At 55.8% G+C, this 26,635-nt stretch overlaps 2 protein-coding genes across 3 annotated transcripts in view; one reads left to right on the top strand and one right to left on the bottom strand.

Annotated features, from left to right (window-relative positions):
* The window catches only part of MYH7B (myosin heavy chain 7B), a 29,334-nt gene extending 5,615 nt beyond the window's left edge, over nucleotides 1–23,719 (top strand). Inside the window, exons 7-42 of one of the 2 annotated variants that reach the window (XM_069033857.1) lie at nucleotides 485–508; nucleotides 2,237–2,329; nucleotides 3,052–3,115; nucleotides 3,217–3,315; nucleotides 4,306–4,409; nucleotides 5,266–5,404; nucleotides 6,529–6,647; nucleotides 7,419–7,568; nucleotides 7,900–8,070; nucleotides 8,727–8,906; nucleotides 8,991–9,123; nucleotides 9,557–9,633; nucleotides 11,244–11,331; nucleotides 11,760–11,877; nucleotides 12,421–12,544; nucleotides 12,902–13,038; nucleotides 13,445–13,700; nucleotides 14,212–14,454; nucleotides 14,852–15,028; nucleotides 15,378–15,523; nucleotides 16,078–16,168; nucleotides 16,727–17,116; nucleotides 17,495–17,621; nucleotides 17,932–18,050; nucleotides 18,672–18,868; nucleotides 19,032–19,381; nucleotides 19,864–19,988; nucleotides 20,268–20,383; nucleotides 20,510–20,702; nucleotides 20,781–20,984; nucleotides 21,091–21,216; nucleotides 21,332–21,502; nucleotides 21,741–21,845; nucleotides 22,241–22,336; nucleotides 22,492–22,629; nucleotides 22,816–23,719. In XM_069033857.1, coding sequence (XP_068889958.1) covers nucleotides 485–508; nucleotides 2,237–2,329; nucleotides 3,052–3,115; nucleotides 3,217–3,315; nucleotides 4,306–4,409; nucleotides 5,266–5,404; nucleotides 6,529–6,647; nucleotides 7,419–7,568; nucleotides 7,900–8,070; nucleotides 8,727–8,906; nucleotides 8,991–9,123; nucleotides 9,557–9,633; nucleotides 11,244–11,331; nucleotides 11,760–11,877; nucleotides 12,421–12,544; nucleotides 12,902–13,038; nucleotides 13,445–13,700; nucleotides 14,212–14,454; nucleotides 14,852–15,028; nucleotides 15,378–15,523; nucleotides 16,078–16,168; nucleotides 16,727–17,116; nucleotides 17,495–17,621; nucleotides 17,932–18,050; nucleotides 18,672–18,868; nucleotides 19,032–19,381; nucleotides 19,864–19,988; nucleotides 20,268–20,383; nucleotides 20,510–20,702; nucleotides 20,781–20,984; nucleotides 21,091–21,216; nucleotides 21,332–21,502; nucleotides 21,741–21,845; nucleotides 22,241–22,336; nucleotides 22,492–22,629; nucleotides 22,816–22,821 — 5,196 coding nt within the window. In that variant the 3' untranslated portion in view covers nucleotides 22,822–23,719. The remainder of the gene's footprint in view (nucleotides 1–484; nucleotides 509–2,236; nucleotides 2,330–3,051; nucleotides 3,116–3,216; nucleotides 3,316–4,305; nucleotides 4,410–5,265; nucleotides 5,405–6,528; nucleotides 6,648–7,418; nucleotides 7,569–7,899; nucleotides 8,071–8,726; nucleotides 8,907–8,990; nucleotides 9,124–9,556; nucleotides 9,634–11,243; nucleotides 11,332–11,759; nucleotides 11,878–12,420; nucleotides 12,545–12,901; nucleotides 13,039–13,444; nucleotides 13,701–14,211; nucleotides 14,455–14,851; nucleotides 15,029–15,377; nucleotides 15,524–16,077; nucleotides 16,169–16,726; nucleotides 17,117–17,494; nucleotides 17,622–17,931; nucleotides 18,051–18,671; nucleotides 18,869–19,031; nucleotides 19,382–19,863; nucleotides 19,989–20,267; nucleotides 20,384–20,509; nucleotides 20,703–20,780; nucleotides 20,985–21,090; nucleotides 21,217–21,331; nucleotides 21,503–21,740; nucleotides 21,846–22,240; nucleotides 22,337–22,491; nucleotides 22,630–22,815) is intronic. The other variant, XM_069033858.1, reaches the window with a different exon arrangement.
* A 905-nt stretch (nucleotides 23,720–24,624) lies between these two features.
* The window catches only part of TRPC4AP (transient receptor potential cation channel subfamily C member 4 associated protein), a 34,276-nt gene continuing 32,265 nt past the window's right edge, over nucleotides 24,625–26,635 (bottom strand). Inside the window, exon 19 of the mRNA XM_069033859.1 lies at nucleotides 24,625–25,783. Coding sequence (XP_068889960.1) covers nucleotides 25,646–25,783 — 138 coding nt within the window. The 3' untranslated portion in view covers nucleotides 24,625–25,645. The remainder of the gene's footprint in view (nucleotides 25,784–26,635) is intronic.

Genomic DNA, 26,635 nt, shown 5'->3' with positions numbered 1-26,635 from the left:
AGCCTTGCTTTTCAGCATTTTCTCCTTTTTTTCCCCTCTATTTGTTAATTTTGACCCTTTTCTACCTTGTGCTTTTCTTGCTCTTGTTTTGATTCTTGCTTTTCTTTGGTGCTGGTTATTTTTGAGCTGCCCTTGCAATTGCTTATTTCTTCTGGATACCTTGAGGCTCCAGCCTGCTTTTCCCTAGTGGAAGCAAACTGGCTGCTTTAGGTATCTGACAAGCAATACTTCAGCATTATTTTCTTTCCCCTTCTTTGAGTTTGAATTTAACTGTTCTTGCTTTTTGACGCATTTCTTTATTTTTTTGAGCTAATCTATTTAACAACTTTTTGGCCTCTCCTATAAAGTTTAATCCTCCCAGGTTTTTTTTTCTTGGACTTTTTTTGGCACTAAATGGTCATGCCCTGCTTTTCTGACCATGCTTCTTGTGGTTCTTGCCTGACTTTTCTGGATTTCTAAAGACAATTTTCTCTCCTTTCTCTAGGCAGCTCTTGCCACTAAAACTGGGGTAAGTGTTGTGGACTCTAATGCTGAGGACAGAGTTCTGCTGCACCACAGATCTATGATGGGATGGTGTGTGGGGCCTCTACCTTAGGTCTGGGAGCAGCACCTTGGCAGTGTTTAGTTCTCCACTTGGTTTTGTATCTCCCCTCTTCCCATAGTTGGAAGCTTTGCTGTTTCACCTCTTGGTGTCTTTCTGCCTTTCTGACTCCAACTTCTCCATCAAGGGATAATTACTCCTCAAACATTTGTTCCTATCCAGTGTTTGCCTGGGGGTGGTGTGGGCTCCTCCGAAGGTGAGATGAAGCCTCCACTCTCTGAAGATCCTCCTCAGCCTCAAAGCCCAGCTGAGGGTGGTGGTGCTGAGGGGCAGGAGAAGACCCTTTTTGCCACAGGCAGCTCTGTGCTCTGGCTGCAGACCAGTGCCCTGCTGGTGCCTGGACTTGCCACCCTCTGCAAAGCCCCAGACTGACTCTGCCCACCCCTGCAGGCAGCTGATGTCCTTGTCTGGGGACATTTCTGAGATGTTTGCTCCAAGGAAACCCAGCAAAGGTTCAGCCCCTGGGGCTCCCAACACATCCTTGGCCCTTGATTTCTCTGAGCCTTTAGCTGGTGCACACCCTTTGCTGGGGGATGTTTATCATCACATGAGTGACCATTTGGACAAACTCGGAGTGAGACAGCTCAGGGGCTGAATCTGTGGGTCTTGGGGCTGCCCTCACTGGATTAGGCCAGGTAATTTTAGGTCAGGCTGAGTTTAGAGATAAGAGATCAAGGGATACTCAGGTGATAGTGTGTTGGTAACTGTGTGATTCACAGCTGCTCCCTGTCTCTCTTGCCCTTCACACACCTGGAGCTGCAGAGGTGGGGAGCAGTTGTGGTTCCAGCATTGGAAAGAGAGGGTGGCTCTGGGTGGGCAGAGCCAGAGTTGGTGTTCCCCACCTAAGGAAAGCCCTGTGGATTGTCATGTGTCAGAGCACAGGCAAAAACTCCCATGAAAAATCCTGCAGGTGCCTGTGCCACCAAACTCTATTGCTGATTTCAAACCCCACCGTCCTTCATGTGGTTTGGCACCAGTCTCTTGCTGCTCTCGTCAAATCCCTGTCCCGCTTTACCTGCATTAGACAGAGGCTGTCTCTTTATCTTTGAGCAGAGAAACACATGGAAAAACAAGGTTAGGATAGGATTAATCTTAGGGCTTGCTCAGGAGAGCTCCAGTATTCCCAGCAGACCATGCCAGCTGGGACCTGTGGTATATTCCCATCACACTGGGACCTTGCCATGCATGTTGTTGGTGTAGGGACCTCTTGTTTCACAATATGCTCTTGATGTGAGCTGTCCTAGACATTTGGTTTGCTGGAAGAGGAAATGCCTGATGTCAGAGAGCCTGAAATGATTCAGACTGTTGTGGTGACAACACGAGCTTGCTCTTGGTTTGCATATTGTAGCTCCTAAGAAAGGACTTCTGTGTGCAGAGGGGACAGCAGCCTGGGTCTCCAGAGGGACCGGTTTAGGCAAGGAGAAGCCCACAGAGAGCACTGCTGCACACCCCAGCTCTGCTGATCCCTGAACTGAGCTGCATTGCCTGGGCAGGCCAGGAGGTGCCTCGGGAGCAGCAGGTCTCAAGGACAGCTAAGGAGTGCAGCAAGGAGTCCCTGGCACTGCCCCGAGTTCTTGGTGACTGATCCCCTCTGGCTGTGTGGGACCTCACACATCCTTTGGTTTTGTTTCCCAGGGCACCCTCGAGGATCAAATCATCGAGGCTAACCCAGCCATGGAAGCTTTTGGCAATGCCAAAACCATAAGAAACGACAACTCCTCGCGTTTTGTGAGTGCCTCAGCGGGATGGGGAGCTGTGGGCGTTTGTGTGGGCTGGAGGCACGGCGAGTGGCACTGTGGGCTCGTGCAGTGTGAGCCACGGGCATGTAGCAGGGATCTGCTTCCTAGTGGGAATGCACTGCCAGGGCCAAGTTTTTTCTGGTTACATCGGTGCAGTAAATGGTGGCCAGCACAAATGGCCCTGGTGTCACAGCCTGTGGCTGGAGAGACATCCCTGGCAGGACCTGAGCTGAGAGGGACAGTGAGCACAGCCTAGAGTGCTCTGGGACAGACAAGTGTGTCCCTTCCAAGAAGCAGCATTGTTTTTGCTAAGCCCAGCCTGGCTCTGCTGTGGCTGCAGAGCTCCTGTGCCTTGGAGGGGAGGGAGGCACTGCTGGGGGAGACCCTGAGCCCAGCACAGAGCAGGGGCTGCGGGCAGGCTCAGTGTCACAGCGCCCTGCAGAAGTGCTTCGTGGTAAGAATAGGCCTGAGGACAGGCATTTATCTGCTGTCAGTGAAATTTCTGCCTGCCTGGTATTTAAACCCTTGGGCAATGCTGTTTGAGCTTCTGCATGTTACAAACCAGAGAGCTTCACCCCTTTACAGAGCCCAGTAACTTGCCTGGCATCAGCAGAAGCTCAAGAAGCAGGAAATTAATTCAGTTTCTAGGGGCTGTTCAGAATTGTACCTATGTAGCCAAGCCCAGCACTTACCTCCTGTGTGTGTTTTCAGGGCAAGTTCATCCGGATCCACTTTGGTCCCTCAGGGAAACTGGCCTCTGCAGACATTGACATCTGTGAGTAGCTGCACTGGGGAAGGAATTCATCCCACTATTTGGGCTCAGCTCTGGGAAGGAACAAGCCCTCCTCTGACCCCCTCTGCCCTATTTCATTCTAGATCTTCTGGAAAAATCCAGGGTGATTTTCCAGCAACCCAAAGAGCGAAGCTACCACATCTTCTACCAAATCCTCTCTGGGAAGAAACCAGAGCTGCAAGGTAAGGCAGCCAAAGATGCAGACAGCCCTTAGAGCAGGATGGCCTGAGAACAACCCCAGAGAACTCTGCTGTCAGCTTTGGGGTCCACAGGAATGAGCAAAGCCAGCTCATCATGCAGGTTCTGCCCTTGAATGCTTTGCTAGCGGCACAGGATCATAGGATTGGGGCATAACTCAGGCTGGAAGGGATTTCAAGAGGCCGTCTAGCCCAGCCTCCATTATCCTCACAGGCTGAGAAGTCAGACTAAAGCCCTTTCTGCCACTGTGTAGGAGCAGAGCTCACTCAGGGTCTTTTTGCAAGGTGGGAGTGTGCTTTGCAAAGCTGCCTTGCACAGTCCTCATGGGGTGGTGGGTACAGCACTGACCTCCGCGTGTGCAGGCTGGAGATTTACTCATTTTGGGATAGAGGGAAGTGTTTTGCAGCCTCCTCCAAACTCGCTCAGCCTCCCTAGTGAGAATTCAGGTGAGCTTGGAAACAGCTGCACAGCTCTCTCAGGGCCTTGGAGTAGATTCCCAGGACAGCCCCACCTGATTCGGGTTTGTGCTGGGGCAGCTCTGTGCTCTGAGCAGCCTCCTGGTGCCACATCACACTCAGGAAGCCTTTCCCCACGCAGAAGGATGGCTGGCACAGCCCCCTGGGGTGGTCAGCTCTTGGCCGTGGGCTCCTGAGCTTGGTGCTGAACAGCACCTTATTAGGCAGGTCTGAGAGAGCAGTAATCTTATCTGGAGTCACAAGGGCATGGTGGCCACTTCTAAATCAGTCTGCAGCCAGGCCATATCCCAAGATAGCAAGCAGGAGGCAAGCACAGAAGAGGTGGACCCATGTGGGACCTGCCTGTGCTGGAAGAGGCTGTTCCTCCCTCCCCCAGCTGGTGCCCTCTAGTTGAGGCTGGAGAAGCCTTCCTGCTGCCATCTGTGTGCAGGGCTGTCCCTCTGCCCAGGGATGTCCCTGCCAGGCTGGCCTAACCCTCTGCATGTCATCCCCCAACAGATATGCTGCTGCTGTCCCTCAACCCCTATGACTACCACTTCTGCTCCCAGGGGGTGACAACGGTGGACAACCTGGATGATGGCGAGGAGCTCATGGCCACGGATGTACGTGCACAGCCCGGGGGCCTGGGGAGGGCACAGCCTCCTTCTGGGCAGCTCTGGGGATGTGTCCTGGCTTTTGGTGTGTCCCTCTTTAAATCAGCTGGGAATTCCCTCTGGTTTGTTGGCGGTTGTAGTGAGCCTACAAGAAGGGGCAGAGTGACTCTGGTCTCCACCAACAGCCTCATCCAGGCAGGGAAGGGAGGGTAATTCCCTGCATCAGGAAGGGCCTGTGGCACGTGAGCACTTCCCATAGTGCCCATGAGAAAGAAGATCACAGAGTCATTAAATCTGGAAAAGACCCCTAAGATCACCAAGCCCAACCTGTGCCCGATCCCCGCTGTGTCCCAAGCCAGAACACCGAGTGCCACTCCAGTCCTTCCTTGGACACCTCCAGGGATGGGGACTCCAAACCTCCCTGGGCAGCCTCTTCAAATGCCTGACCACCCTTTCTGGGAAGAAATCCTTCCTGATGTCCAACCTGAGCCTCGCCTGGCACAGCTTGAGGTTGTTTCCTCCCATCCTGTCCCTGTTCCCTGGGAGCAGAGCCTGACCCCACGTGGCTGTACCCTCCTGTCAGGGAGCTGTAGAGAGTGGTCAGGTCTCCTCCTGAGCCCTCAGCTTGGAAAACCTCCTGCTTGTGCATGCCAGGCTATTCCTTTTGCTTTCAAATAGGTCTTGTGGGAGCTGGAGCCACATTCAAATCCCACAGACAGGTTTCCTTGGTTAGGTGCCCACCAGACAGAGCACCCTGCCCAGCCCCAGGCCAGGGAGAGCACCTTAGGAGATGGTGGGAGAAGGAACCAACCCTCACCTCAGCGTGGTGGATTTGTTCTATCTCTACTGCTTTGTGTCTCCTCAGCACGCCATGGACATCCTGGGCTTCAGCAATGACGAGAAATATGGCTGCTATAAAATAGTGGGGGCCATCATGCACTTTGGGAACATGAAGTTCAAGCAAAAGCAGCGGGAGGAGCAGGCAGAGGCTGATGGCACTGAAAGTGAGTTGGGCTCTGTGCTCCAGAGCTGCCCAGCCTGGCTGGGTGCCCTTGTTCCTGCAAGGCCAAGCTGGGGTAGCTCCCCATGCCTGGCCTGTGGAGGTCAGTGACCCTGATCCCAAACACCCACACGGTCTTAGGCCCTGCTGGGGGTGCACAAAGGGCTCGTCCTTGGGCAGGAATATTTAGGGCAGTCTCTCTGCAAGATGGGCTCGTCTGCATCAGACTTACCTTGGCAGCATCACAGGGTGTCACACCCTGGCTGGGCTTCATCTTGTGCAGTCTCCTCCTGCTCCTCATCTCCTGCACTTCACGGGACACCATTCCAGGCAGGGCATCCACAGAGGGTGAGCCAGGCCGTGAGCACGACCTGCTCAGCTCACAGCCTCCTGAAGAGCAGCTAGAGTAGGACACAGTCACTACTTTTCTTGGTTTGTTGCTCAGGAAAATCCAATGAAAAGCACAGATCTAAGATCAGTCAGGCTGCAGAGCAAACCTGAAGGGACAGGGTGACTTTCCAGCATGTGCAAGGGTGAGAGAGGGGAGCTCTAGCCCTTACTTGGAAGGCTTGAGCAGGGATCCAGCAGAAATGACTACCTGGATTAGTCTGTGTCATGTTAACATTCATGAAGGAAAAGTTCTCTTTGCCTCAGGAATGGCAGCACAGGCTTTAGCTGCTACCTGGTAAATAATGAATGTTTTGATCTGGCAGTGATTTCCCTACAGAGGTGATTTTCTGGCTACAGTCTGCTATTAGGAGTTCATGAAAGACAATCACCTCTCTTCTGGTCACTTCAAATTTGCTGCATGGGAATTCAAACTTCCACTGGAAAATGCATCAAGATTCCCAGATCAAGAAGACTAAAACCTGATAAGCACTTGATAAGGTGCAGCAGGTATCCAAGCAGCAACTTCTCAGGCAGGAGGTTCAGACTTTAAAGCATCATAGACTATCAAAGATGGAAAATCACATTAGACACTGGAGGAGACTCTAGAGCAGGTGGAAAAACCAGTGTGGTTAGCACTGATCATCATAAGAGCTGGTCACTTTTTATTTTGGTTCCTTTTTCCCTTCCCAGACCTTCCTCCTGCCTTTGTGCTCCTCATTCCTTTGTGCTGCTTTCCAGGTGCTGACAAAGCTGCCTATCTCATGGGGATCAGCTCAGCTGACCTCATCAAGGGGCTGCTCCATCCTCGTGTGAAAGTGGGCAACGAGTACGTGACCAAAGGTCAGAACGTGGAGCAGGTGAGTGTGACAGGACAACAGGACACGTGTCCCCTGCTCGGGGTGCTCAGGCCCACTGCCCACTGTGCTCTGCACAGCTCCACTGGTGCCTCAGTTCACTCTCTTGGGTGTAGGAAGAGACTCCAGAGGAGCAGGAGAAGGTTTATCTGCAGTTCTTGGCTTTCAGCAGCAGGGAAAGTGGGTGGCAGAGCTGGCTGATAGCTTTGCACATTAATCAAGGCTGGAGATTCAGTGCAGTGCCTTTGAAATGTGGGCTGGATCCCAGCCAGAGGAGCTCCAGGCTCTATGGATCTGCTTCAGAGACAGTCACACTCCTGTGAAGAGTTCAGCCCTGAAAAGTAAAAAAACTCATCTGAACACTCATCTGAACTGGGAGACTCAAATGCACCAAAAATGTGTCCTGTCAGATTCCAGCCACACCCCAGTTAGGAACCCAGACCTGGCCTGGGTCGTGCAAGCCAGCCCTCAAGTACAGTTCAAGAGGACCTCAGGAGCTGGTGTCTTATCCAAAGTGGGCTGTAGGCTCCTGCCAGGCACAAGGCTTCTGAAAATACCCCTTTAAACTGAATTTATGTCCTAAGACCTTGGAGGCAAGATAGGCTAGGTAAGCAGGAACACACTTGTGAGGAATGTAAAACTAATTTTGGAGCTTGTACTGTAACCATGAACTTCTTGGATCTGTCTGTGTGCCAGGAGGAGCTCTCTCTCAGCCTCTGGCTCCTGCAGGAGCCAGGAGAAGCTCACTGTGTGCCCTGGGGTTTGCCTTGGCAGGTGGTCTACGCTGTGGGGGCCCTGGCTAAAGCCACCTACGATCGCATGTTCAAGTGGTTGGTGACCCGCATCAACAAGACCCTGGACACCAAGCTGGCCAGGCAGTTCTTCATCGGGGTACTGGACATTGCAGGCTTCGAGATCTTTGAGGTGAGTTCTGCAGGCCCCTGCAGTGGGTTCAGGGGAGTGTTGTAGGGACAACTCAGTCCCCTGGTGTTTGGGAGCTCTATTTCCTCTAAGAAACTGCTGGCCTTGGTGAGGAAACGAGCTCTTGTCTGATGTTTCTGGAGCAAACGGGCAGCTCTCAGCAATGATTTAACATTGCTGTGGGCACCTCTCCAGTGAGTGCTGGCTACCTGCTCTGGTAGCAACACAGCTGAGCATGGCAGGGATCAGCCCTCACACCCAGACAAAGCACAGGAGTGAATCCCTTTGCTTCTGGAGCTCCTCCTTCTGACTCAGGTCTGCTTTGTTCTTGCAGTTCAACAGCTTCGAGCAGCTGTGCATCAACTTCACCAATGAGAAACTGCAACAGTTCTTCAACCACCACATGTTTGTCCTGGAGCAGGAGGAATACAAGAAGGAAGGCATCGAATGGGTCTTCATTGACTTTGGCCTGGATCTGCAGGCCTGCATCGACCTGATTGAGAAGGTAAAGTGTGAGGCAGGGCACAGGGCTGGTGCTGCTGGGGGATGGTTTCTTTGCAGGGGCTGCGGCAGTGAGAGGTGCTCTGCTACCAAAATTAAATTATTCCCTCCCCAGTCAGTGGCAAGTGCCCAGTTTTATTTTCCCCACACTTACAGTTCAGAGCTTCCAGCCCACTGAGACCTTTTTGACACAAATTTTGACTTTATGAAAACATGGAAATTCTGTTCCTACCCACTGGTGAGCTACAAAACCTGGTGCAGCCTTTTCCTCCAGAGAGCAATCATCTCTTCTCTTTTTCTCCTACCCACTTGCCCCTCAGTGCCTCTTACTTGAAAATATTTCCACCATTGCATGAAGGAAACTTTTTTTTGAAATGGAGCAATCCTGGAGAGGATCCCTCCTTCTCAACAATCTGTTGGACCAGGGCAAGCTCCTAGCTCCCATGGCTTGCAGGGCTGGCCAGTCCCACATGGGCCTGGGAGGTCAGATACAGCCTGGAATATGCCAGTGACAGCTTGGCCCTATAGCCAATGTCTTGCACCTGGATTAGGATGGGATCTCCCAGGTCAAGCCTGTGCTCAGTGGCACAGAGAATCCCATTTTGGGATGGGACGTGGCAACACTGAGCTCAGTCCTCTTTATCCCCCCTCTCCCTGCAGCCCCTGGGAATCCTGTCCATCCTGGAAGAGGAGTGCATGTTCCCCAAAGCCTCTGACATGACCTTCAAGTCCAAGCTCTACGACAACCACATCGGGAAGTCGCCCAACTTCCAGAAGCCGCGGCCGGATAAGAAGCGGAAATACGAGGCCCACTTTGAGGTGGTGCACTACGCTGGTGTGGTACGTCCCTGGCAGCTCTTCCCAGCATCCACACCTTCCCCTGGCAGGGACAGGGCTGTCCTGACCTTTCCTCTCTGGGGACAGGTGCCATACAACATCGTGGGGTGGCTGGACAAGAACAAGGACCCCCTGAATGAGACAGTGGTGTCCGTCTTCCAGAAATCCCAGAACAAGCTCCTGGCCTCTCTGTATGAGAACTATGTGGGCTCTGCTTCAGGTGAGGAGCACCCTCACCCCGTTTTTAGCCTCAGTCTCTCCCCTCCTCTCCTCCATGCCCAGCTGTTGGTGCAGCATCCCTGTCCCTGGCATCCCAGGCAAAGGGAAAATCCACGTTGATCCCTAAAATCCTGCCTGGCCTGGGTAGGTAGGTGCTGGTCTGAGGGCTTGTAGGGCTGTTGTGGTGGTCCTGTGACTTTGGGGGTGTGAAGAGGTGTCTTGCTACCAGGAGCTGAGGAGCACCACCCAGAGCTGGGTACTGTGGGAGATGTTTTTGGTGGTCAGTGACTTTGTTCTGCAGCAGGGCACAACCACCTTGGCTTTAGAAACAGCAAGGGCTGTGAGAATTTTAGAGGTGTTTGGGGGTGCCCCTGAGTCCCTCAAGCCAGGCAGATGTTTTGCTGATGTAAATAATCAATATTTCAACCCCACAGAGGAACCTCACAAGCCAGGGACCAAGGAGAAACGTAAAAAGGCAGCTTCTTTCCAAACAGTGTCACAGCTGCACAAGGTAAGAGCCAGCCCCTCATGCAGGGCCATGAGGGAAACATGCTCTGAGGGTCCCACTGGCAGTCCCACTTCCCTGCCAACCTTCTTGGCTTCTTGTGCCTCCTGGGGCCTGAGGGACCAGCAGAGCTCCTGAAGGAGCACCAGAGCTCCTGAAGGACCACCACTAAGCCAGAGCCCCCAGCTCCCTCTCATTCCTGGGCAAGGGGCCTGTGCCTGGCAGAGTCCCACCCCTGTCCCCATGCTCCTAGGGCAGGACATGAGGCTGCAGGCTCCAGGCTCCCTTGGAGCTGGGCTCGTGCTGCTCCTGCCCACGTGACGCTTGCGGCAGCTCCTCCGCCTTTGAGAGAGCGGCAGTTAAGACTTGTAGTGATGTTTAGATAATTAATTACATGAACATCACTTTAAGTCTGTGCTACTTCTCTCCTCATTCCTGTCAGCGGGAAGGACAACCTTTGGGCAGAAGAAAATGGAGGAGGATCTTGCAGGTCTCTGAGCAGGCAGCTCCCTGTCCTGGGGGGGGGGTGACATGACCCATTTTACAGCTCAGGATTGTCACACAGCTCCATCCCATGCTCAGCACAGGAGTTACTTGTCCAACCCAGAGCTCAACCAACTGGAAAGCAGCACAGAGGGATGTGTCCTGCCATAACAGCCTTGTGGTGACAGGGCAGTGGACACGGCCCTGAGGCTGCCAGAGCTCTGGGAGTGTTTGGACAATGCTCCCAGGCACTGTTGGGGTGTCTGTGCAGGGCCAGGAGCTGGACCTGGATGATCCTTGTGGATCCCTTCCAACTCAGAACATTCTGTGATTCTGTGCTGGGGTGCTTGAAGAAGGCAGCTCTGTGGCAGAGCCCCTGCTCAGGGAGAAGTGTGACTTTCCTCCTTCTGGACAGGTCTCAGGCCTTGGGGAAAGGTGCCTGTGGTGAGGAGTTGCCCCATGGTGATGTGGAGCTGTGGGAAGGTGTTCCCTTCCCTGAACTGGTCCTGGATAGGCTGAGCCTGTATAAGCAGGGGAAGGCAGCTGGAAAGATCAAGGATGCAGATGCCTTTCCCACAAGCAAAGGCAGGGCTGAGCCTTGGAGAGACAAGGAGGTGCAGTCTGGATCAGCAGGGCCCTCTGGCACGGCCAAAGGGGGTGAAGTGCTGGGGAGGTGCAGGGAAATCCTGCATATCCTAGCATCCTCTGCCTGCAGGCAGTGTGGACACCAGCACTGGAATTGCAGGGCGCTGAGCACAGAGCTCTGTACCAGGAATATGCTCAGTCCTGTGTCCCTGGCTCTCCTCTGCAGCAAAACTTTACCTACAAATACTTGGGAAGCATCTGGCACAGCAAACCTCTCTGGCACAGCAAAACCTGCCGGTGCCATTTGGCCTGTCTGCCAGCCCCGTGCCCTCTGCCGTGGCTCCCACCCTGGCACTGATCCTGCCCCGGGGCTGGGGATGTCCACTGGCAGGACAGCAGGAGAAAATTTCTCCTTTCTCATGCCATAAGGGGCTCTCAGGGTCTGCTCCCTCCCTGCCTGTGGGGGGAAGGGGCTGGAGAGAAAAAGAAGTGTTGTAGGGAAGCAGAGCTGTCCTCTCAGCCACTCACCCTCTGTGTCTGCCCTGCAGGAGAATCTCAACAAGCTGATGACCAACCTGCGCTCCACCCAGCCCCACTTCGTCCGCTGCATCATCCCCAACGAGACAAAGACCCCAGGTATGGGAGAGCTGAGGCAGCAGCCTGGCAGTGCCCTTCGGGACAGCCACATATGGGAGCTGGCAGGCATTCTTGCACCCACCCTCTCCCCAGCCCTCTTCATCCTGCCACCGAGCCCTGACCCCATCTCAGTGTTGAAACTCCTGCAAGCCAGGTCAATCTCTACTGGGGATAATGAGCTTTGCCAGGCTCCCATTTTGGCTGTGCACTTGGCACTTGTGTAACAGCAGCCATGGATGAGTCTTTCAGGCTGAGTTCCACCATCCAAGGCCCAGGCTGCAGCACTGGTGCTCAGCACAGACCTGCAGGACAGGCTGACACCTGTGCTCAAACCACGGGATGTTCCCAGGGTTCAGGCCCAGGCTGCAGCTCCATTTCCTCTGCCTTGATGGGCTGAGCATCAGCTCCATGTCTGTCCTGCCCCCCAGGAGCCATGGATTCCTTCCTGGTGCTGCACCAGCTGCGGTGTAACGGTGTCCTGGAAGGGATCCGCATCTGCCGCAAGGGATTCCCCAACAGGATCCTCTACGCAGACTTCAAGCAGCGGTAACTCCTTCTTTTTCCTTTTCAGCAACCCACACATGTTTTGAGGGCAGACAGGCTTGTCCTGGCTCCAACTTGCTCCCCCACATACCCCCAAGTGCCTGTCCAGTTTGGGAGAGCTTTGCTGCTGGCTCTGGGGTGCCAGCCATGGAGAGTTTGGGATGAGATCTGCACGTCTGAGGTGCTGAAGGCAGGGCTGGTGCAGGGGGATGGTGGCAAGGCTCAAGCCCTCGGATCCTGGCTCAGATTTCTCTCTGCCCTTGGGATGGATCCTTGGGGTTCTCCAGCTGGTCCCACCCATGCTGTTTAGCCCAGGTCTAGTGAGGCCAGTGGCCTCCTTGCACAGCCCCCCTGATGTTCAGGGACTAAATTCTGGCAGGGTTCCTTGGTGCCTGCAATCCTGTGCTCTGGAGCAACTGGTTCACACACAGCTCCAGCCTGTGGTGCAGCCACATGGCTCCAGTGGGAACTGGCATGACTGGGATTCTGGGATGATGGTGGTGCTGCAGTCCTCTTGCATGGCCTCCCTCTGCTTTTTCCCCACAGCTACCGTATCCTCAATCCAGCAGCCATTCCAGAAGACAAGTTTGTGGACAGCAGGAAGGCCACAGAGAAGCTGCTGAGCTCCCTGGACCTGGACCATGCACAGTACAAGTTTGGTCACACCAAGGTGAGAGCGGGCAGCTGGCTCTTGGGAGGGATGAATTGTCCCTCGTGTTGCTCTCCATGCCTGTGTCTGCCTGGCCACAGCCCTGCTGTAGCCCTGCACTCTGCAGGGTGTGTGTGGCCCTTGAAGGGACTCAAGCTGGGAAGAGAAAGAACAGTTCTGAGCAGGTCACTGCTGCCTGACCTTGTCCCACCCACCACAGCAGCTTGTTCCTGCGGGGGAGCACGATGTGCTCAGGGCAGGAGATCTGGTGCCAGATGCCTGTGCCATGTGTGGATGCACCTCCAGCTCTCCCTGGCAGGCTGTATTACCCCTGAGCCCTCTGTCCTTCTGCTGGTGACTCTGCTCTCTTGCCCACAGGTGTTTTTCAAGGCTGGTTTGCTGGGCTTGCTGGAGGAGATGCGAGATGAGCGTCTGGCCAAGGTCCTGACAATGCTCCAGGCCAGGATCCGTGGGTACCTCATGCGTTTGGAGTACCAGAAGATCATCAGCAGGAGGTAGAGTTGTGGGGGAAAAAGGCAGAACTTTGTGTCTCCCTCTTGTGCACGTGTCAGTGGGTTTGACCTGTGGGACTTGCCTGTGTCTGGCAGGGGTTGGTCCTGAGGGATGGAGGCAGATCTGGAAGAGATCATCTAGCATGGCCCTGGTAGGGAGGATCTAGGTGTGGGGAGCCTCTGGTTTCCTCTGGAAGATTCATAGTGAGGCAGAGTGAGGAGAGCTGAAATCCAGGCCACCCCACCCATCCCAGCAGGGCCAGTACAGTGTGCAGACAATGTGCCACTCATTCACCATTGTGCCATTTGTCTGGCTGGTGGAGAATGGAGCCGTGTCCAGGCCTGCAGAAGCCAAGATGGGACATGGGGAATGTACACCCCTGGTGATGCTGTGCTTGTATTCCCCCAGGGAAGCCCTCTACACCATCCAGTGGAACATCCGGGCCTTCAATGCTGTCAAGAACTGGTCCTGGATGAAGCTGTTCTTCAAGATTAAGCCTTTACTCAAGTCTGCTCAGACTGAGAAGGAAATGTCCAACCTGAAGGAAGAATTCCAGAAGCTGAAGGAGGCTCTGGAGAAGTCTGAGGCTAAGAGGAAGGAGCTGGAAGAGAAGCAGGTCTCCATGATCCAGGAGAAGAACGACCTGGCCCTCCAGCTGCAGGCAGTGAGTGCTTCACCCTCTCTCTGGAAGTGTAAAGACAGTGCAGGGCCCATGGGTAGAAGAAGGAGCAGAATGTCCTGGAGCCCTCCTTCAGCCTCTTGCAGTTCTGAGGCTCCCTCATTGCCACAGTCAGTCTGAAACACAACCTAAGGCTGTGCAGACCTGAAGTACCATCACATCCTGGGGCTGTCACAGGGATTTGTGAACCCCTGGCTCTGGGAAGGGTGTTCTCCTCACAACGGGGTGGGAGGGAATGGCAATGTTTGCTTGCCAAATTTTGTGCTGTTTTCTGTGCCAGCGTGTCCTTCCTCTGGAAAGACAGAGTTGCTCTTTGGCCCTGGTTGGTGTGAGTGGTTGTCCTGCACACCTTGATTACGGGCAGTGACTGGAGCTGTAGTTTTTGTACACCTGAGCACCTTGGGTTTGCTCTGCCCCTTCCACAAGGAGAAGACCAGGGCTGTGAGCAGAGTCTGGGGGCAGAGGGTGAGCCCTGGCTCTCCTGTGCCTCTCCCAGGAGCAAGACAACCTGGCAGATGCAGAAGAACGCTGTGACCTGCTCATCAAGTCCAAGATCCAGCTGGAGGCCAAGGTGAAGGAGCTGATGGAGCGTGTGGAGGATGAGGAGGAGATGAACTCAGAGCTCACTGCCAAGAAACGCAAGCTGGAGGATGAGTGTGCAGAGCTGAAGAAGGACATCGATGACCTGGAGATCACGCTGGCCAAGGTGGAGAAGGAGAAACACGCCACGGAGAACAAGGTAACCGACCTCCCTGCAGCGCCCAGCCTCGCTGCCCCGGGGCCTCAGTGCTTGTGGGGACACCAGAGAAACATCTGGGATGAGGCTGCTGGTGTGGGGGTGCTGGGGCAGGGCAGAGGGAAAAGGGGAGTGAGAGAGGGCAGAACCCTCCATGTCCTGCCTCATTGCCCAGAGGGGTACGGGCAAATGGTTCTGTGCTGTGGCAAGTGATTTGGAGCATGGAAAACCCCGTGGTGGGACCAGCCTGGCCAAGGGGAGAGGGGCTGGCTGCCAGTGGGGTGCCGAGCTGCTGCTGCCCATGGATGGACTCCAGCCTTGCAAGGATCAGACTGCTGGAGTAGCTTTGCACCTCCTCCCTCTGAGAAGATTCTCTCTATGTTTGTCCTTGCTGATCCAGGTTAAAAACCTGATTGAGGAGATGGCTGCTCTGGATGAGATCATTGCCAAGCTGACGAAGGAGAAGAAAGCCCTGCAAGAGGCCCATCAGCAAGCCCTGGATGACCTGCAGGCTGAGGAAGACAAGGTCAACACACTGACCAAAGCCAAGGTCAAACTGGAGCAGCAAGTGGATGATGTGAGTCACGGGCCAGTGAGAATAAAGCAAGAGAGGTTTGAGGCATATCTCCAGGAGAGCCCAAAGGCTGTCCCTGAGTGGGATCTGGAGTGTGGGATTGTTACCAGATCCCTGTTTAATATGGCCAGTTGATGCATAATCCCACTGACAAACTACCCCTGAAACAAGAGGTGGTCTAGAGCCCCTCATGGAGAGCAGTCCTGGGCTGAGGGAATGGGACTGGAGACCAGCTGGGAAACACCTCTGGCTCCCGGGCTGGGTGAAGTTCCCACATGGGTAGTGGACATGGGTAAGGGTGGGGCTGCAGAGGGTCCTTTCCCTCCCTACCCCACCTCCCTTCATTCTCCAGCTGGAAAGCTCTCTTGAACAAGAAAAGAAGATCCGCATGGACCTGGAGAGAGCAAAGAGGAAGCTTGAAGGAGACCTGAAGCTGTCACAAGAGTCTGTAATGGATCTGGAGAATGACAAACAGCAGCTGGAAGAGAAGCTCAAGAAGTGAGTGCGTGACACCTGCCTGGGCTCTGGGCTTGCTCTGCACCTCTAAATTCGGTGGATGTGTGGCCTCTGCAGGGGCTGCTGGGCTGTGGCTCCGGGCACTGCTGTGTGACCAGTCCAGGCACGATGAGGGCTGGGTTTTCCTGGGCACTTTGCAGAGAGGCTGAGGAGCTTGTGACAGACTCACAGACCAGGGCACGATGGACCTTCCTTTGTGCATGGGGTTGGAGAGGAGGGGCCTGCCTGGCAGGATCCAACACTGCTGGGGCCTCAGCTGCAAGTGCAGACTTCAGTCATGTCTCATTCTCATTGGGGAACTGGAGAACACTTTGGGAGCTCAGAGGGAAACCCTCAGAGCCAGTTATCTGCCTATTTGGCTGCTCCAGCCCTCCCAGTGAGCTTTCCATGAGAGTCTTCTTACCCCTGCAGTCCTTTCCTGTGTGGGCTTGATTGTCCTCTGGCCTGGGTGTAACAGTGCAGGGAAATTCAGGAGCCAGAAGGAGCTGTCAGAAAAGTGTTTGTCTGACCAGAGGCTCTGCCTTCTGTCTGTACAGGAAAGAGTTTGAGATAAGTCAGCTGAACTCAAGGATTGAAGATGGGCAAGTGATGGAGGCCCAGCTGCAGAAGAAGATCAAGGAGGTCCAGGTATGGTGAGAAGAACTGTTCTTACAGCCTGGGAGCCTGAAATTTCCAGTAGATGTGCTGGGGAATCTGCATGGGCCTGTCCCTCTATGAGCACAGGGGCATCTCCTTGGAAAAAGCTGGCATGGCTGGCAGGAGCCAAGCCCTCTGCCAAAACATGGTGGGTTGAAAATTAAAGAATGAGCTATTGAGGTGAACACTATCACCAGCCTGAGGAACAGCTTCCAGGACGTAGTTCTCTGCCCAAAATAAAACCTTTAATCCAGTGCCCAAACTCTGAAAACCCAAATCTAGGACGCTGGGCTTCTTCCTATCAGAGACAGATCCCCATAATCATGGAAGATTCCATGAAAAGTAGCTCATGCCAGCTGGATCATGGCAGGGATAGAGGAGACCAGGAGCTCCAAACATGCTACCAAGGAGCACCTGCCCCCCAAAACAGCCCGAGACTGGTGGCTTCTTGCTTCCCATCATCAGCAGAGACACTGCTCTGCTGCAGAGAGCAGAGATGCTGGAGCTTCACCCAGAGTTTGGAGCATCTGCCCTTTTCTGTGTGTCCAGGCACGCGTTGAGGAGCTGGAGGAGGAGCTGGAGGCCGAGCGAGCCGCCAGGGCCAAGGTGGAGAAGCAGCGGGCGGAGGTGTCGCGGGAGCTGGAGGAGCTGAGCGAGCGGCTGGAGGAGGCCGGCGGCACCACGGCCATGCAGCTGGAGCTGAACAAGAAGCGGGAGGCGGAATTCCTGAAGCTGCGGCGAGACCTGGAGGAGGCCACGCTGCATCACGAGGCGCTGGCGGCCGCCCTGCGCAAGAAGCACGCGGACAGCGTGGCCGAGCTGGGCGAGCAGATCGACAGCCTGCAGCGCGTCAAGCAGAAGCTGGAGAAGGAGAAGAGCGAGATGAAGATGGAGATTGATGACCTGTCGTCCAACGTCGAGTACATCACCAAGAACAAGGTGGGTGCTGGTTCTCCACGGGGCTGTTTGGTCTCTCCTGTGGAACTCGGTGCAGCGTGGCCAGCACAGCCACATCCATGGGATGGTGTCTCAAATAGCTCTTTGCCATGGCCGAGTCCCTGTTTGACCCACAGCTTGTCCCTATGTCACTACAGGATGCTTTACTTGTCCTAGTCAAGTTTGGAGGCTCTGGGAAGACATTTCCTGGGAGACTGACTGCAGAGAGCCACTGTTAGCTTAGCAGTGAGCTCTGGCAGGCTCCTGCTCTCTGCCTTGTGCGCCTGTAGGATCCACTGAGCGGGGCAGGGAGTCCCAGGGTGGGAGAAGGGTGCTCTGTGGCCACAGCTTGGCTCAGCCAGGCTGTGTTGGTGCCTGCAGGCCAATGCTGAGAAGCTGTGCCGCACCTACGAGGACCAGCTGAACGAGGCCAAGGCCAAAGTGGACGAGCTGCAGCGACAGCTGACGGACGTGAACGCCCAGCGGGGCCGGCTGCAGACCGAGAACGGTGCGTGGGGCACGAGCCAGGGGCACACGGCTGCCTCAGGGATGCTCTGACTCTGGGGTGTCTGGCTGGGGGAGTGGGGCTCAGCCAGGCAGTCTGTCCTCCTTCTCCCATGGAGGGAGAAGCTAGTTGTGCCTCAGGAGGGATTCCTTGCTGGCATCCTTTGCCTTTAACTGGTTGCCCGTGGCCCAGCTTGCCCTGGTAGGGATACAGCTGGGACAGCTGGAGGCTACAGGCTCTGGGGGAGTGTGGGCTAGTGCAGATTGCAGCCCTACAGCCCCAAAGGAGCTGTTTTGGCTCTGTTTGAACCCAGGGGAGCTTAGTCGGCTGCTGGAGGAGAAGGAGTCTTTCATCAACCAGCTGAGCCGTGGCAAGGTCTCGTTCACACAGAACATTGAGGAACTCAAGAGGCAGCTGGAGGAAGAGACCAAGGTGAGGTTTCAGGGCATGGCTGTGTTGTAGTGCTAGGTTTGGTTTAGCTGGCTGCAGCTTTCCCTGAGAGCTCAGTGGGGCTGCTTAGGGCAGTGCGACTGTTTTCGCCCTCCCGCAGTCCATTTTGGACGGCTCCACGGTTTTGCTCCAGCAGCCATCAGCTCTACAACACAGTGACGGCCAATAGGCAAGAAGGGTCTCCCCATGAGGGTTTCAGAGGACTTTTAATAGTCACATCTTGCCCTGGTGACCCCCAGAGGCAGAGAGAGCTCGTGGTCCGGGCGCAGGGGGGTTTTGTCGGATCACAGGGGCGGTCCCTGGGAGGAGTTGGGGCACAGGGACCGATAGGGAGAACCCGAGGGGGTGGACAGGGCTAGGGCAAGGGAAGGGGGGGGAAGGATGAAATACGGGATCAGAAAAGCGGTGGGTAAACAGATCAGCACATGGCTGGTCTCTGGGTGGCACTGTGGCACTGGCTCAGACTCTTGGCAGGGGAGGTGGGCAGCACCCTGCACACAGGGCAGCTCTTCACCTGGGAAGAGCAGAAGCTCCCTGCTGCTGCTCCCAGTCCTGGTGCCTGTGTCCTGGAGCCGGGGTCAGCTGCTGCTCTCCCTTCCTCAGAGCAAGAACGCCCTGGCCCATGCCCTGCAAGCCTCCCGGCACGACTGTGACCTGCTGCGGGAGCAGTACGAGGAGGAGGTGGAGGCCAAGAGCGAGCTCCAGAGGAACTTGTCCAAAGCCAATGCCGAGGTGGCCCAGTGGAGAACCAAGTACGAGACTGATGCCATCCAGAGGACTGAGGAGCTGGAGGAAGCCAAGTAAGTCCCACGGCAGGAGTCAGTTCCCTGTAGGTGGCAACTTTCTGTTCAACTGTGGGGCTCTCCCAGACCCAGGGTGACACAGCGCGCTCCTGCCTGGATTTGAGGCTGTGGGGCGGGATGGCGCTGGGGCAGCGAGCGCTCACCCCCGTGCCATCGGCAGGAAGAAGTTGGCCACCCGGCTGCAGGAGGCCGAGGAGGCCGTGGAGTCCGCCCACGCCAAGTGCGCCTCGCTGGAGAAGACCAAGCACCGGTTGCAGACGGAGATCGAGGACCTCTCGGTGGATCTGGAACGCGCCAACTCGGCCTGCGCTGCCCTGGACAAGAAACAGCGCAACTTCGACAGGATCCTGGCCGAGTGGAAGCAGAAGTACGAGGAGACCCAGGTGGAGCTGGAGGCGTCGCAGAAGGAGTCGCGCAGCCTGAGCACAGAGCTCTTCAAGCTCAAGAACGCCTACGAGGAGTCCCTGGACAACCTGGAGACCCTCAAGAGGGAGAACAAGAACCTGCAGGGTAGGACTGGGCTCAAGTGCTCCCCTTGGGCTCTGCCCAGACTCCTGCTCCTGCCCTGTCCTCAGACATGTGGGATTGGGTCCTGTGTTGGCCAGGAGTGAACCTTGCTGCTCAGCCCATCCCTTGGAGGGATGCAGCAGCCCTGCTGGGATGCCAGCATGTGTCTTGCCCTCATGCTGGGGACACTCTGGGAGGACAGGCAGAGCCACTTGGCTCCTGTCCCCAAATGGCTCCTGTGCCCAAATGGCACACGATTTGCTGTGTGGCACTGCCTTGGGAGTGTTGCTCTTGGACCAAACAGGTCCTTGATGCCTCTTCTATGCTCTCTCCCGAACTGCAGAAATGTCCCCAGGCACAGCCTTGGCTGCACTCCAAGGGGCTGTGGGGCATCAGCTGAGCCTGGGCAGGGGGATGGGGACATCACTTGTACTGGGCTGGCCCCACGAATTCCTTCCTGACCAAATTCCTTCTGTCCCTGGCAGAGGAAATTTCTGATCTGACTGACCAGATCAGTCTGGGTGGCAAAACCATCCATGAGCTGGAGAAGGTGAAGAAAATGCTGGAGAGTGAGAAGAGCGATATCCAGGCAGCTCTGGAGGAGGCTGAGGTGAGTCCTTGTTTCCCATATGTTCCTGCTGCCCCCAAGAGCCACTGGCCCACCCTGCAGCTCTGGCTGGATGCTGCTGGGCAGTGACAGTCCTGAGCCAGGCTGTGACCCCCGGGAATTCCATTCATGGGGGTCCTGCAACCACTGCAGGCACTGGGGTGGCTCCACCTGCCCTGCCCCCATAGCAATGGGCTGGGGGGGACAAGGCCAGGCTGGGGTGGGTGGCTGGGGACAGCCCCCTTCCCAGGAACCACCTTCCCATGGCTGAGCTGTCTCTAGGGAGCCCTGGAGCACGAGGAGAGCAAGACCCTGCGCATTCAGCTGGAGCTGAACCAGATCAAGGCTGATATGGACAGGAAGCTGGCGGAGAAGGACGAGGAGTTTGAGAACCTGAGGTGTGTGGGGTGAGGGGACAGGCTGGGACGTCACTGCGGGGGCAGAGCTGGCACTGTGGCCCCGGCAGGGCCGCCCCAGGCCGGGTGTCCCCAGGGGACGTGGCCGACGCGTGGCCTCTCCTGCAGGCGCAACCACCAGCGCGCCATGGAGTCCATGCAGGCCTCGCTCGACGCGGAGGCCCGGGCCAAGAACGAGGCCGTGCGGCTGAGGAAGAAGATGGAGGGGGACCTGAACGAGATGGAGATCCAGCTGAACCACGCCAACCGCCAGGCCGCCGAGTTCCAGAAGCTGGGCCGCCAGCTCCAGGCCCAGATCAAGGTTTGGGACAGACTCGGTGCTGTCCCTGCTGCCAGCCCGGCTCTGTGCTGTCCTCACTGACCCCATGCTGCCCCACAGGACCTGCAGATCGAGCTGGATGACACCCAGCGCCACAACGATGACCTGAAGGAGCAGGCGGGTGCCCTGGAGCGCCGCAACAACCTGCTGCTGGCAGAGGTGGAGGAGCTGCGGGCAGCGCTGGAGCAGTCGGAGAGGAGCAGGAAGCTGGCGGAGCAGGAGCTGCTGGAGACCACTGAAAGGGTCACCCTGCTCCATTCCCAGGTGAGGCACTGCCAAGTCCCGTGTTTCCACTGGTGGGAGAGTCAGGAGTCTGTGCAGCAGTGGTGAATGACCAGCCCCAGTCACAGTGAACCTGCTCTGTGTGCAGAACACGGGTCTGATCAACCAAAAGAAGAAGCTGGAGGCAGACATCTCCCAGCTGAGCAATGAGGTGGAGGATGCAGTGCAGGAGTGTCGCAATGCTGAGGAGAAGGCAAAGAAGGCCATCACGGATGTAAGAGAGTGGTGGGAACTGTGCTGCGTGGCTGGGGAGAGTCTCATGACTTCTCCACTGAGCCCCTGGTCTGGCCTGGCCTTGTGGTGATGTCCCCCTGCTCTTGGCCTCGCAGGCTGCCATGATGGCTGAGGAGCTGAAGAAGGAGCAGGACACCAGCGCACACCTGGAGCGCATGAAGAAGAACATGGAGCAGACCATCAAGGACCTGCAGATGCGCCTGGACGAGGCAGAGCAGATTGCTCTCAAGGGGGGCAAGAAGCAGATCCAGAAGCTGGAGGCCAGGGTGAGAAAGCAGGGGCAGATCCCTGGCTGTGTCCTCCAGGATCTCCTGGGGCTGCCCCAGTCCCTGTGGCACCAGACTCTGCCCCAGCCCTCTGAGGCCAGGTGCTGCCTCTGGGGCAGCTCAGGATGGTTTTAGCCTCCTCTGTGGCTTCTCTGAGCTGGGAAAGTGGCTTGGCCTCAGCTGGGCTGGTGCTGGTGCTTGGGAGCCAGGTGCTGAGCTGGCCTGTGCCCCCCTGCAGGTGCGGGAGCTGGAGGGAGAGCTGGATGCGGAGCAGAAGAAGATGGCAGAGGCCCAGAAGGGCATTCGCAAGTACGAGCGCAGGATCAAGGAGCTGAGCTACCAGGTACAGCAGCTCTGGACACAGCTCCAGCCCCGGGCCAGCAGCACCTGCCACAACTCTGGCTGCTTGGCCTCTTGTGGTACCCAACAACCCACCCACCCACCAAGCCCAGCCCAGCCTGGGCTTGTTCTGGGCTCTGTGTAGGGAATGACAACAGCTGGACAAGCTTCTCCCTGTCACAACATCCACTCTCTGCTCTGGGTCCTTCTGCCCATTTCCCAGCATCTCCTGAGCTGGGTGTTGGGACACAGGGGGGGAACCAAGGGACAGGTGCTGTGACATGGGGCTGGGGGCTCGGTTGGTGCTGTCTGTCCTGGCACCACTGGGACTCTCTGATAAAGGTGAGGGGCAGGTGAGGGGCTGCTGGGGTCTGACTAAGGGGGCTGGGGTACTTGTAGGCTGAGGAGGACCGGAAGAACCTGGCTCGGATGCAGGACCTGATTGACAAGCTGCAGAGCAAGGTCAAGAGCTACAAGCGCCAGTTTGAGGAGGCAGTAAGTGCCCATCACTGCTCTGGGACAGGGGACAGGGCTGTCCCTCCCTGGGACTGGCTGCCATGGCTGCCAGGGGCCACAAGAGCAATGTGGGGAGCTTGGAGCCTGCTGTCCCCTGTGCCCCTTGCACCCACCTCTCCCCTCCCCCTGCCCAGGAGCAGCAGGCCAACTCCAACCTGGTGAAGTACCGCAAGGTGCAGCACGAGCTGGACGACGCCGAGGAACGCGCCGACATCGCCGAGACCCAGGTCAACAAACTGCGGGCACGGACCAGGGACGTCACCATCTCCAAGGTAGGCACTCGTGGATGGGAGCATGGGGAGGTGGGCAGGGGCTCCTGCCAGCCCTGGAGCCAGGGGAATGAGCACACAGCCACAGTCCCAGCCTGCTGTGGCACCGCCGCCTCGCTGAAGCGTGGCTGAGCGCTCCCTGCCTCCAGACCCCAGCTCTCACCAAAGCCCTTTGGGGATTTCTTCCAGCATTAGGAGCCCTGTCTGCCTGCCCTGCCCTGTCCCAGCTGCTGCTGTAGGTTGGAGGCAAGTGGCTGCAACAGTCACTGTCAGCTTTGCACTGCATGAATAAACGTAGATCTGCCAGGACTGGCTCTTTTGTGTGTCACAGGGTAACCCGGGCCTTGGTCTCTTCTCCTCGGGTGTTGGGGAACATTTTTCACAGGGAGGCACAGGCAGGAGAGAAGCCCAGTCCTCCCTCTCCCACCTCTATGGCCCTGGCGTGGAATGGGCTTTGGGAAAAGAGCCCTTTCCTCATCCCTCCCCACCAAACCACATCTCAGCTGCAGGGGACCGGAGCAGAGGCGTGAGGCAGGACAGACTTCAGCCACTACTCCTGAGGACATAAAGCCCCCCAGTGCAGCCCTGGATGGGGTTATGGCTTTGGCAAAGGCACTGCAAAGAAAGACGTCTCCACTCATTTCTTTAAAATAGATTTCTTTAATAGTTTCCATTTAATGTTTATTTGCAGTTAGCAAATCGGCATTAATAGGGCAGCACGAACCTCAGCAACCCATGGGGACAGTGCAGACTTCCAGAGGTATTTGTTAGTGCCGGGGGTCCCAGCTCCCTCCCATCCCAGCAGAGCCTGCTGCCACCTCCATGGGTCTGGTCCCTCTCACCATGAGATTCTTGAGGCATCCGGCACGGACAGACATCCCAAAGGAATGCGGCCCCAGCTGGGATTTGCCTGTGACCCTCTGTGCACTGGGGCGGAGCCCAGCACGCTCCACCCCGGAGGAGCTGCCGGGGCTCTGTTCCCTGTGCCCTTCTCTGCCGAATCAGCCCAGAAGCAAAGCCCAGCCTGTGCTCCCAAGGCCTGGGAGGACCTCCAAGGATGGTGTGAGCTCAGCTCAGCTTCCCCCAGGACCATGGGCAAGGCCAGAGGCACCTGAGCCCCAAACTGTCTTTAAAATAGAGAGGGGAGTGAGACTGCAGGGTTACAGCAGCAATCAGTGGATGCACCAATTAACTACACTATGGAAAAGGCATCCCTTAACTTAAAAGCCTTTTAATTTGAAGCATTTATTTTAAGTGTACATCTATTACAGTTAAGAAGAAGCAAAGATACACCAAAAACACAAATACCCAAGAACAAAAAAAGTACAGATGAGAAAGAAATGAGCTGAAGGGAGGGAGGGGCAGGGTGGGGGTGACCTGGTAAGGAACTGAGGTGAAGCTGCCATGGCAAAGAAGTTCCCCAGGGTACCCTCGCCAGAGCAGGATGCAGCTCCCAGGGAGGGACACTGGGATGCCCAGGAGCTCCTGCAAGGCTCCAGCTTTATGCACAAGCTCAGCAGCTCTGACCACCCTGTGAGCCCACAGCAGGACACTGAGGTGTGGGAGAAGAGAAAGGAGAAGGGAGATGTTCAGAGACAAATCCTGCCCCTGGGGCTGGAGCCTCCTTCACTCCTCCAGTCCCAGCACAGGGAGCCTCAGGGTGGGTTTCATGCTGCTGGCAACGATGAGAGACAAAAGGCTGCAGCTCTGGGACATCCTCACCCCTTCAGAGCCTGGAGAGAGCTGAAGTCATCTCATCAAATAAATTAGAAAATGTTAAAAAAATTCAGATGTGTGTTTCAAAACTGGTTTCTTTTAGCTGTAGCTGCAAGACATGTTTTTGACTTAAGCCACTACATTTAAGTGTAGTGTATCTCATTCCTGGGTATCTGAATGTGCTGGAGCAACATGGTGTTGGTGAGCAGGCAGGGCAGGTGCAGGTTTGGCAATTGGGACTGCCAAAACCCGATTCCCCCTTTCCCAACATATCCTACAAAGTTACTTTCAACCAGGAGTGTTTATTCCCAGCATTTACCACATTCTGATTAAAACAGATCCAGGAAGTAAAACGGACATCTCCAGTAAATATTGCACTTCAAGATTAACGTGTGTGTTGATATTAAGGACTGAAAGCAGAGACTGACATAAGACTTCCAGGCATAGCAGGTTAACATCAAGAGCAATGGTCCTGAAAAGGATTTTAAAACCAGATTAGTTACCCAAGAAGGGACAAGCCGCAAGTTTAAAAAATTAGTACATTTTAATGCTAGTGCTCCGTGAAAAAGCCAACCCCTGTTGCAATTCCACCACTGCTGAAATGTCTCTGTTCTCCAGCACTGCGAAACGCCTCCGGATGGGAAGGATCTGCAGGAAGGACAGCAGGAGCAGAGGTTCTTTCCTAATGCACAGATAGTTTTAGTACCAAATGATCCAAAAGGAGATGGTAAAGAGGTGACTGGAGCTGGGGCTCTCAGGAATTAAAAGCACACACACGCACACACACTCATGCTCTAACCAACCCCAAAGCCCCGATTCCAAGCCCAGCGGAAGAGTTACACCTGCAGGGAGTCCTCGTGGTGGCTTTGCACATGGCTGGTGGCAGGGTCCCGCTCAGATTGGCTCCTTGGACCTCACACTTGGAGGGCAATTGCTGTGCTTTTCAACTTGCTCATCCCGGCAGCCCTGAGAGAGCCACACCTCAATCGGCAAATACAGAGAACCCTCATGTCAGCAAAACCCCTTCTGCCAGCCCCGCCAGACTGGGAGAGAGGAAAAAAAATAATACAGGCTGGTTTTTGCAGGTGATTATTTTTATCCCAGAATAACTGGAAGATACATCCCTGAATGTGTTGCCCAGAGAGCTGTCCGAGTCTCAGAGGTCAGAGCTGGGGCCGGCAGGGGTGGGGTGGGACGACGCTCCGCGGCTCCGAGCTGCACACACACACTACACAGCGTATCCCTGAAAACCCCCAGGTGTGAGGGACCCTCCGAGCTGTCCATCAGAAGCTGGAGGTGGGAATTACTCCTCGGAAAAGTCTCTGTCAATGTCCATGTACGCCTCGTCGATGTAGCTGACTATGGCACAGGGGGACGTCCGGTCCGGACTGAGCAGTATCGAAACAGTCTCTTTCCAGTAGGTAAAACTAATACAGGAGCTCTGTGGGCACAGACAACAGGGGGGTCAGTGGGGGCCACAGCACCAACAGGAGCATGAGACACCTCCCAAAGCTGAAAATCACTTCCTCTTCAGCCCAGCTCCACAGTGTGACCAACACTTTGGGTTCCCCATTCTGCCCTCCCTCCCTGGGGCCCGCAGCAGAAGGGCTGGGTGTTCAACACCTACACCCTCTACAACCAGCTTCGCACAATCCAGCTCCAGACAAGGACTGCCAGCGCCTCTGGCAGCTGCTAAGAGCAGCACAGGGTGGCCCCAGCCTGCCTACCTGGGCCAGCACACCCATAATCCCAAACTTCCCCTTTGCTGTCCACTCCAAACACAAACGGGGACCCTGTGGTGCCGCAGATAAGCCAATGCTGGAAGTGGCTCCCACTCCTGAGATGACACAAAAACCAACACATGCCCCCTGCTCACACCCCTCCTGCATTATTCCCTCAAAGCCAAAAGGCCACTCCAGCAGCCCAACACCAGACCATGTGTCACCCACATAACTGGATAATTGGTTCTTTCTACCCACTAGTGGCCCAGGACAAACCAGCTCTGGCGCAGAAACCTGCAGGCTGCTCCCTTGGCTTACATCAGGTATTTTTCCTGCACTGTTTGCCACACCAGGAAGAGGGAACATCTGGCTAAGGTGCTAACTAGTCTGGGAGCTAGATTCTGCCCTGCCTCCCCCTCCCTGGCCATCCTGCCAGCCCTGCCTCTCTACCCCACTCAGCACTAGCAAGTCTCACTTCTGTGCGCCAGAGCCAAGGCCTCAGGCTCTGTTTACTGGGAAACCCAGCACCTGACTGGGAGAAGGGGTGAAAAACACCACAGGAGTTACACTGG

This window comes from Aphelocoma coerulescens, chromosome 20 (genome assembly GCF_041296385.1).
Source record: "Aphelocoma coerulescens isolate FSJ_1873_10779 chromosome 20, UR_Acoe_1.0, whole genome shotgun sequence".
Classification (NCBI taxonomy): Eukaryota; Metazoa; Chordata; class Aves; order Passeriformes; family Corvidae; genus Aphelocoma; species Aphelocoma coerulescens.
This window is presented reverse-complemented; position numbering and strand designations above follow the sequence as displayed.